Here is an 11135-nt window from a genome sequence, read left to right as displayed (position 1 = left end):
AAGAAAATTGCTAAATTCCAAGCCAACTAGTTGTCCTTTCTCAAGAAGTGATGATATTCAATTCTTCGATAATTTGCCCTGATAATTTATCCTTTCTCAAGAACTCAATTGTCCAGAAATGTAGTTCTGATAATTTGTTCCATAAATTTTTTTTTTGAGGGTCAGTGAGCAATTGCTCACCAACAATTTGTATTAATATAAGAAAAAATATTTACAGCCTTACATCCTGCAGGACAGAGTCTCAATCAAATATTCTAAAAGCAAGACCAAAAAACCAAATTTAAACACTGAAGCTTTCTAACTAACTATCAACTACCCCTTGTAATAAAATACAGTAGCACCTGTGTTGGTCCCTCTCCCCCTCTCTCATGTCTGCTATGGGTCCTTCTCTACAACACCGAGGATCATAATTTGATTTGTAGTTGTGTCTCATTAATTAAGATATGAATCTCCTTCCTTTCGTGGGAGAATATTCGTCTATTTCTCTCCCGCCACAGTGCCCAGACCGCTCCCGCCCAAAAGGTGTCCCAAATTGCTCTTTGATTTTCTTGAAGAGACCTACGCTGCAGCCACCAAACTGTGATGATTCTGTTGGGAACATTTAAGTTACTCAATTGAGGTAACATGCCTCTCCAGAACCGTCTCGCAAAAGGACACGTCCAAAATAGGTGGTCTTTGGCTTCGAGGATATCTTGATTGCATAGAACGCACTTGGGAGTGACCAGTATTCCTCTCCTTCGTAGGACCTGCTGTGTAAGAATTTTATTTTGTCTCAAGAGCCAAACCCTTACCTTCAGTGGGGCCTTGATCTTCCACAAGATGCGGTGGTATTGGCACATCACTCCACTGTTATGTATCATATGATATGCCGAGGAACTAGAGAAATTGCCTCCAGTTGTCCAGCGCCAATTTATGAGACCCGCCTGATATTCGACTGAGATGGAGTAGAACTCTTTTAATTTGGAAAGGTCTATCAAGAAGAAAGATTGGTTTTGACTTGTTAATTGAGCTGAGTGAGTGATGTTATGTAGACTTCTAAGCGTTATGGACCACTGACTGTCTGGTTCTCTTTCTATCTTCCATAACCATTTCGTGAGTAGAGCTTCGTTTTGAGTTGTCAGATCGGTGAAGTCCAATCCTCCATTTTCTTTAAGGGTGCATACTCTCGACCAATTTACAAGACAATTAAGTTCTGAGCAAGTCCCGTTGCCTTTCCAAAGGAATCTTCTACGGATTGCATCTATTTCCATTATTACCCCTTTTGGAATTTTGAACGCTTGCATGTAGTGTCGCGGAATGGATGACAGGACTGATTTAATTAATGTTACTCTACCCCCGTAGGACAAGACATTTTCTTTCCATCCTGCCAATTTTTTTCCGGACTGTGGCAATCAGCGGTTGAAAGTGTAGCTTTGATGGTTTCCTCTTGGTGAGCGGTAGGCCCAGATACCTCATTGGTAGATCAGCCGGGTCGCAGGAAATGATGATTTTGACGGTGTTAATCAGATTTTGAGGCAAGGCGATTGGAACAAAGGAGCTTTTACTTCTGTTAACTTGAAGACCCGTCAAATCCTCATACAGTTGCAAGATCAAGGTTATAACTCTTAATGTTTTCGGGTGCGGCTCAACAAAGATGACCGTGTCATCAGCAAATTGAATGATTTGAGGTGCCATGAACATAGTGTGATGCATAGCTGGGATGCTATTTTTAATAAAGCACTGAAGGGAGTCAGCCACTAAAATGAAGAGGAGGGGAGATAGTTAGCCTCTCTATTTTGGTTAATAGAATTTACAAATGCAAAATAAATTAGACACTGAGACGTGGTTCAAACTTGAAAGAGTCTTCTCTTAACAATTTATTTGTTACAAGATGTGGTCCAGATCTTTTTAAGAATACTAGTACTCAATCATATACTCCAAATGTTCTGTTCCTTATTTTTCCTTGTTGTAACACATTTTTCTTTTTGTAAAAACAGTGATAAATTGGAGGGACAATTCAATTGTCGCGCATGGCAGTCCATTTCTCAAACATACAATTTAAGATCTCTTGAGAGAAATTCTTTACTCAGTTAAACCTCACATGAAAAAAAAAGATCCACAAGTAACAGATAGGGATTTACCGATGAAGCTAAAGAACTTCTTGAGAGGCAAGAGATAATTGTTTTAGATGATGTGTGGGACATTAATCTTCGGGAGAAGTTGAAAATGGTATTACCCGATATGTACAATGGGAGCCGCATGATCATTACCACCAGATCGCTTGATGTTGCTAAAGCAGTAGATTGCAACACAAAACCGTACAAGCTCCATTACCTAACTGATGCTGAGGGTCTAGCTCTCCTCTTCAGAAATTCTTTTCAAGAGCATGTTCAACCTCAGAGTTACCCTCATCTATTGGATGTCGCCAAAAGATTAACGGAAAAATGTGGTGGGCTACCCTTGGCGTTAGTTGTGCTGGGTGGTATCCTCAGAAGGAGCGACCGCAACTACACTGCTTGGAACATGTTGCACGAGACCATGGATTGGAGTAATGAAGATGGGGAGAAGTGCGATTTCGTCCGAATCCTGCAAAATAAAAACGAACTTGTAGCAGTACCATATTCTATAGATATTCAATGAATTATGACCAATTTAATAGTTCTAAACACAGGTTTTGGTACAAAATATGGGTCGGAAAGTAGATACGATTACGAGATATCAACTAGCATATTTAATAGCTGTGTTGCTAAGCGGACTAGGGTCCAGAAAACCAATGTCAATATTATTTTGGGCACCTTTAGTTTCATGCAATACCTGAAAATAGTCAGTGTCAGAATAAAATAAAGGAGTTGATTGTAAAAATAATAGATATGTTTATAATAATAAATAGTCACATCATCCAGAGTCATGTGTGTGCAACAAGAAAGGAGAGCTATTGAAGAATACTTTCATGAGCTCCAAGGGTTTTGGCGAGAAATCGACTTCCGATGCCCGAATCCCATGAAGTATGCAGTAGATATCGACAAAGTAAATCAGATATCCTACTACAATCTGAAACTAGAAAAGCTAAACAGTTTGCAACACAAAACTAGCAGTTCTCAACACAGACAAAATAACACTAACACTTAGCTAAATGTCAGCAACTGCGGATCGAATTGGTCATGATTCTGATCTTAACTCAAAATTTAAGTTAACTTAGAGGATCTTCACCCCTTTGCCACGATGTTTGCCCAAGTTGTTTCGGATCGTCACATAAAATTGGAATAATATAAGATAACTATTGATGTATAAAATATGGAGTACGGTACTATCCATAGTGACTTTGAGTTCATACTGTGGATTCATATTTTTATTCTCAAAATTTAAATAGTCAATCTGAACAGTTAATCAGGATCTCCATATGAAAATGTAAGTCCTTACCTGATAGCTTCTATCGGAATTTCAAAAAAAAAAAAAAAAAAGAGAGTCCAGAATCACTATTTTTGCATGGATAGTCCATAATTTTTAGATTAAATGATTTTTGTACATATTTAAAAATAATAATAAAATTTGACATTGAATTACATTTTCATTTGAAAATCATGTTGAGTGATATGAATTAAATGTTTAAACTTTGAAAATAAATATAAACATCATATATAGTACGGACCAAAGTACACTAAACATAGTACCGTAGCCTCACTCTAAATAATATCATGAACTTAGTTGAACTTGCGAATCTATCTGAAAGTAATGTCGGAAATCAAATTTAAAAATTATCTAATGTGCTGAGCTCAGAAAAGTAAGGGCCAGCGTGCTGTATAATATGTTGTGTTGTGATCAAATGCTATTCAACTTTATAATTACAATTGTTCTGGTTGATTAAAAAAAGAAGTAAGGGGCAGCGTACGTGTTGTATAATATGTTGTGCTGTGATCGAATGCTATTCAACCTTATAATTACAAAGGCTCTGATTGATTCAAATTTACAATTATGATAATTTTGAAAGCTTTCAGAAAAATTAGCAATTTCTTTTGCTAAGCAATTATTTGATTTCATTGGTCCCAAGGCCCATCATGATCTGAACTCTTAGCCCACTTATTTACGGGCCCATATATACTTGGAAAAATATACACATCTCATCTCTCAATACAAGCCCATTTTCATAGCATTACTTTGCTCTTTGGTTTATCTATATGTATCTGTATCTGCTAACACACATGTTGTAATCTAATCAATCATCTAATGTTTGAGTTTGTTGCTAAAAGGTTGAATTGAACCATTTTCTATCTATCGGCAGTGTTTTAAAAAAGTAGCTTTTTAGGATGATTAGTTGTTGGCGGTGATCAAATATTATTAAAAAAATTTCCAATGTATTGGTAGATTAATCTAATTATAATTGATTATAATCGATTAATTGTTTGACCGTACTCTTTCCGTCTGATAAACGCATGGTGTTATTTACAACACTATTCCATCCCAATTGAAGTTCTAGAAGAACAGTGCAATGCGCCCAAATTTCACATCTGTTTTGAAAGAGACCATCAATTCGTTGCTGCTTTTGTCCATAATGACTTAAATAGAATATGGATGAAATCAAATCAATTTTTTCTTCTCATACCATCTCAACCAATAAAGCAATGTCGATCCTTTTAATTTTGCCTTTATCCATCCTCACATATTGTAATATATTCTTAATTTAATTCAAGAATAATTTTGTTATGTTTCAAGTAATTTGAATATAATAGTTGTATAATTATATTTTTTTTTTCCATAATGCAAATAATATATGAAACACCGATATTTTCAGAAATAAAACAACAAGTTTATATATTTCATGAATAATTAAATCACGTATTATTTGTAAAGGTAGACTTTGGTTAAATTGGTTATACTAATTTCGATCAGTCTGAATTATTTATATTTAGTTGATATTTAAAACTATGGAAGTAACTAACAGTCCCCCAACTCCAGTCCCCCAAAAATCTCCGGAGACTTTCAACTAATTCTGTAAACATCAATACTAAATCCTGTAAACATAAAAACGCGTGAAAGCTGTTGAAAACGCGTGACAGCTGTTGGGGACTACCTTCTGTGAACATACACATAATATCCTGTAAACATACACATATTATCTTGTAAACATACACATATTATCCTATAAACATACATATATAATTCTGTAAACATACATATATAATTCTGTAAACATACATAGTGTACTTGAAATTATAGCAGTTGAAATTATAGCAGTTGTAGCAGTTAAAAACGCGTCAGAAGTAAGCTAAAAAGGGAATGCTTTTATACACGGGGATTTTTGGGGGACTGTAGTCCGGGGAACATTACCTTTTCTCTAAAACTATATCACGACTTGAGCGATTCCTTATTTGGTAAAAATTCGATGGCTTAAGGTATATTTTGGTAACCGTACTAGAAAACATATTTTTTAATTAATTTACATGTCCTGCCATTTTATGAAATCAATTTAAAGATGACCAAAACTTTGAGAAGCAACAAATTAAAATCAGATTGTGTGTATAATATATTTTTAAGAGAAGCAACAAAATGTCTATATTTTTATATAGATTTCTGGAAATACTCTTAAGAGCTTAGTCAATCAATTTTTTTTTTTCTCAAGATTGGAGATTCGCCCATGTTATAACATATACTACCTGGTGTGGAGAATGAATGCTATATCACAATCCATTGATACATTTAATTGATTTTACCATGCTCTTTTTCGTACCTAGAGTTAGAATTTTTGTAGTTTAATTACACAACGCAAAAAATTGCAAAATTTAAATTTTATCTTTCCAGTTGCTGTAGTTGCAAAATTACTCAAGCCTAGTTAGGACACAGAAACAAGAGAAGCAAGAATTAATAAACATTACTGCTCTTGATAGATTGATGGTGGAACCTAACTGTTGAAACAAAAAATGAAAAATAAAATGGGTTAAAGAAAATAAAGATAATAAAAAGATGGTTCAGTGGCTGACAGTGGGTTCTAATTGTGGATTAAACTTAAGACAACTAAATAGGTGGGTTAGTTTAAGTCAGCTTAAAAGTCGGTTTATTCTATCTTAGTCTGACTCAATTAAACCACATGCATTTGATAGAATAACTGAATCCTAAAGCCTTTATTTCACTACTTAATCCACAATCAAATAACATCAAAAAATATTATTTAAAATATAATTTAAAACTATACTAATAAATAATATTAATATTAATATTAAAAATCTTACTTGTACCCACCAAATCTGCTTCATTTATTTCTTTTCCAATGTATGTATGCCAAATCTGCTTCATTTATTTCTTTTCCAATGTATGTATGGGGTGGCGGCAGGATAAGCTCAATTATTCATATTCTCTCAACCATATATTAAAAGAGATCAAGTATATAATGTGCAAGATATGAAGCAAGAATATATTGATTAGGTCAGCTCTTAGCGATGCATCTTTGTTTGCTTCCAGAAACTTGCTAATAACAGCCTTCAACACAAACTCAACTAATTATATTGTAATTGATAATTAATTAATTTAAATTGTGTATGGGATCACATGCTGCTTAATTAATTCTTTAATTAATGCTACATGCAAGGTCCACTTCTGTCTCCGAATAATGTGCTCTATTTAATTGCTACAAGACAATAATGGGCCCCATTATGTTTCTCATATTAAGATGAAATTTCCTTGGAAAAACTTGCAAGTCTTATCATTCAATAAAGAGGGGATGGGTTTGCTATATTTACCAATTTTTCAGTTTTGAGAGCTAAAATAATTTTATTTATTTAAATATCAGTTTTGTTCTTCCACTTTCTTTCTTATTTAATTAATAAAAATAAAGTTAATAAAGGAAACAAATACTAAGAGCATTATATTATTTTCCTTTCAATACCATATTGACAATATTAGCGAATAATGTATGTTATCTTAGTTGGCATTGTTTAATTTAAACAAATATTGAAGTTTAAATTTTTGATCAAATTTCAAATTTGTAGCTAAATCAGAAAAAATTGTAACATAATTTTATGTTATTCTTCTAATATTTCATATTTAATTAAGGACTATTTATTCAAGAAAAAAATAGTTTCCAAATAAGATTACTAATAAATCATAATTATGAAGAGTGATGCATATATCAGGAATAAATCATGCCAACTATTTTTAGGTGCATTTAATTAGTAGAGTTTAAAAGGAAAGTAACAAAATTTAGATGGCAGTACAAGAGAGTGTTAATTAGGAGCAAATTTAATTAGCAGAGTTCAAAAGGAAAGTAACAAAATTTAATTAGCAGAGTTCAAAAGGAAAGTAACAAAATTTAGATGGCAGTACAAGAGAGTGCTAATTAGGAGCACATTGAATTAGTAGAGTTTAAAAGGAAAGTAACAAAAATTAGATGGCAGTACATGACAGTGTTAATTAGGAGCAAATTTAATTAGCAGAGTTTAAAAGGAAAGTAACAAAATTTAATTAGATGGCAGTACAAGAGAGTGTTAATTAGGAGCAAATTTAGAAGGAAAAATATATATTCTCTGCATGTGGTCTTAAAATTAAGAATATGGCGCTAAAAATAACCACCTCCTTCAATAAAAGGTAGAAATTAATCAACTAATTAGCAAAAGAATCAAGTGGAGCCCACTGTCAGTTCTTCAGCCGCACTAATATTAGTCATGATAATTAATGCAACATTTTATTTTGAAAGTTTAATACTCTAATTACTTTTTTTCTAAGAAGTTAATTCAGTTGATATTAAACATGTGATTATATAGACATAGAAGTTTTATATATAGATACAATTTATATTTTATTTATATATTTTCGATTTCATCCAAAGTTTGATGAAATGGCTTACAAAGACCAGGTCCAAGCAAATTAAAGTTTCAAATCTCCATTAATGACGTGCCACGTGGCATGATCCACTTGGAAAAACATACGAGCCCATGCCTTCCCCACATCAACTCATCAACGGTCCAGATCTGAGGAATGCATTTAATATTGGATGGGTTTTGCATGAAAACTGGAGAAGATAAGACCGATCATCTCCAGTGTACAGATTCAACCAGGCGTCAAAACAGAACTAGGGACGATGGCTAGTGGCGAGTGGCGACAGCGCATTAATTACGCACAAAGCTTTGATTGTTCACCGTTCCATGATCCCTAAAGTACCTCAAAATTTCATTTTGCCTCTGAACTGTTCGATCATTATCCGGGCCAGTAGGGGATTCTGATTGAACGGTACAGATCTAAACATAAATTGTGTTACTTTATGGGCTCTGAATTCGTAGTTCTTCCCACTTCCCAGTTCCCACCCACTTCATTGTCATTTGTCAAGGAAAAATTCGAATCCATATGCACCATGTCCTCTGAGGTAACAGAATATGTATGTTTAAATTGAGACCATCCGATCAAAATTCGGACCAATCCGTCCCGAGGTAGAACGCACGGGGCTTCTTTATTATTCATGCAGATTCTTATTGGACGGTCTGGATTCAAAAGTAAATATTCTGTTACCTTAGGTAATCCGAATTTATAAGAAAAATTCTTTGATAAATTCACAGTTGATAAGCATTCTCGCAAGCTTTAGAAAAAGAGAGAATCCTTGGAGAAAGGAACAGCCATGGCGAATGCCAAGAGCTTCAAAGGTGGTCTCAAGGGTTACTGGAGGAAGCGTGGCTTCACCTACTCCCGTCTCAGCCACCCAAAACCTTCCACCGTTGTTCTCGGATCCGACACCTCCGCCACCGCATCAACCTCTCGCCGCAAACGATTCTTTCGGATCCCTCGTCGGATCCGATTCCTCAAACGGATCGGGTCACCTAAACGGTGGCTAGCCTACTTGCGTGATGCGTACGTGAGCATGATGCTCCGTCTCGCCAGCTCAGCATCACTTGGGTACGGGTACGGTGGCGCTGACGTGGCGTTTGGACCTCAGAAATGGAAGGAGTATGATGAGAAAATGCTTGTCGAGATTTACAAACAGGTGCTTTCTCAAGGGGCAATTGTCCCGGCTGAGACGGGTGTCGATGGCCGTCAGATCGTGATCAAGCAGTAGAGATCAGTCCTGTTGTAAGATTCTAGTTTATATTTGTCAGATTTTTCGTAAATTTAGCTCAATATTGAGATTCAAATCGGCAATTTTAAGAAATTCAGATCTTAATGTATATTTTGTCATAAACAATGTTGTAAATAATGGTATGCGGTCTCGTCAGACAGACAAGGTACCGCCAAGAGATTAATCGAGAATAATCGACCAATTAGTTAGAAAAAATAATAACGATTTAATCACCGTCAACGACTAATCAGTCTAAACAGACGGTTTTTACAATACTTATAATAAATTGTACAAGTTTTTAGAGATGGGAACGGGATATATATATATGTATGGACATATTTTCAATTTTTCAATTTGGAGGGATTGAATTGCAAATATAGAGATGTTGATATCATTTTCAATATGGTGGGAATTAATGAGTCAAGGAATTTAAGTGTAGAATATTTGAGAAATGTAATTGTGGTTTTTGTTTAAGTGCATGTCTGTTGGAGTCACAATCAAGGTCATGCATGCATGAGGTTAATTACCATACCAAACAAACTGTTTGACTCCAATTATTGAACCTTAAAGGAAGAAACTGTGGTGACAAGTGTTTTTGACTTTTGACTTTATGTGTATGAGTTCAAATGATTGATTCAAACAACTTAATATGATTTTTTTATGAAAATATTTAGTTAAAGGAAGTTTACATTTTACATTTTGACTTTTTTATTTTAGTTTTTTAATAGGTGAAAAATGATTTTTTTTTTATCTATTAAGAAATTAGCAAAAATAAAAAATGTAAAATTTCATTTCTAAAGATATTTGATCTGCTTCAGACGATTCTTCAGAATTTATGAAATCACAAGAAGCAAAATAGTATCATACCTGATATAAGAGAATATGTGGATAAAATATTACAAATGCAGATAAAAGAGTGATTGAAGAGATCTATCTCCTTCTATCTAAATCAAATCCTCCATTTGATTTGGATAAAATAAAAAAGTAGTATATATATGAATCAATCCAACTTTTTGTGTATTATCATGATGAGCCGTTTAGATTATGGATATAAATTCTATTGGCTAATAAAATTAATAATTGGAAAAGAAGTTCTACTTTCCTCAAAATAGTTACTTTTTTTTTGTTGTTGTCACCAAAAAATATATTATGTAGTAAAAGAAAATAAGATAAAATGTTTGAATTTTCTTCTGAAAGCAAGTACAACAAACTAAGGTTAATGATATCAATATCTTTAATAATCAGAATTTACATTTTTGAAAACTTTTCATATTATTTTTTATGAATAGGTGAAAAATCAATGCTATCGGATATTCCATGCTCGTCAGTCAATGGATATTTTAGCTATGAAGAGGAAAAAATAAGTGAAATTTGATCTCTAAAAGAGATTTTGATGTAAAGCATTAGACAGTCCGTGTCTAAATTAATTATGTTTCTAATGGAAATAAATATGTTGTTATTCCAAAGACAAAACATGAACCGATTTTGATTCCAACTGTTAATTTTCGTTGGATTTCTGCATGATAAAGAATTTTAATTGTTGAGATTCGCACATGAAAAAATTTGAAGAATTGAAATCAGAATATAACAGATTCTCTGATATATTTCCGTTGGTAATACACGAAGAGACTTGCTTTCTATAAAGGGTTACATAGACAATCATATTATTCTACACAATCATCTAAAATTCACTAGTGAGCTTCAAAGGTGATTTGAAAATATCCGATGTTGCATGGATACGATCGAGTACGAGTATCGTATTATATATGATACAGATACAGTGATAAAATAATTTAAAAAATTTAAGATACAACATGTTTATTATATATACTATTTTTTATTATTTTAATTATAATATTCAAGTTAATTATAATCAAGATTGTATCAGGAGGTATAGGATACGCCAGCTGGTGTATCGATATTTGATATGTGTTCTATATGGGTACGGATTCTATATTGGAGTATCCGTTCTGGCTTGGTTAAAAAAAAAATACTGAATCAGTTCTTACTTGGTTAAAAATTCAAATGTTAATATATATTATGTAATAAATTGAACAATTTTTAGAGGTGGGAAAGGGATGTATGAAAATATTTTTAATTTTTAAAATTTAAGGGATTGAAT

General features: G+C 33.3%; 1 protein-coding gene across 1 annotated transcript; it reads left to right on the top strand.

Moving 5' to 3' along the window:
- The first annotated feature begins 8518 nt into the window (after positions 1-8518).
- Positions 8519-10424, top strand: LOC144554331 (uncharacterized). Its single transcript, XM_078302658.1, has 2 exons — positions 8519-9027; positions 10303-10424. Exon 1 carries the CDS (start codon positions 8579-8581, stop codon positions 9011-9013), a length of 435 nt encoding a protein of 144 aa, XP_078158784.1. The 5' UTR covers positions 8519-8578; the 3' UTR covers positions 9014-9027; positions 10303-10424.
- Positions 10425-11135: the final 711 nt, after the last annotated feature.

Source organism: Carex rostrata, chromosome 5, assembly GCF_964058835.1.
Source record: "Carex rostrata chromosome 5, lpCarRost1.2, whole genome shotgun sequence".
NCBI classification, from domain to species: Eukaryota; Viridiplantae; Streptophyta; class Magnoliopsida; order Poales; family Cyperaceae; genus Carex; species Carex rostrata.
The sequence above is the reverse complement of the archived record's forward strand: the minus strand, read 5'-3'. Positions and strand labels throughout refer to the sequence as shown.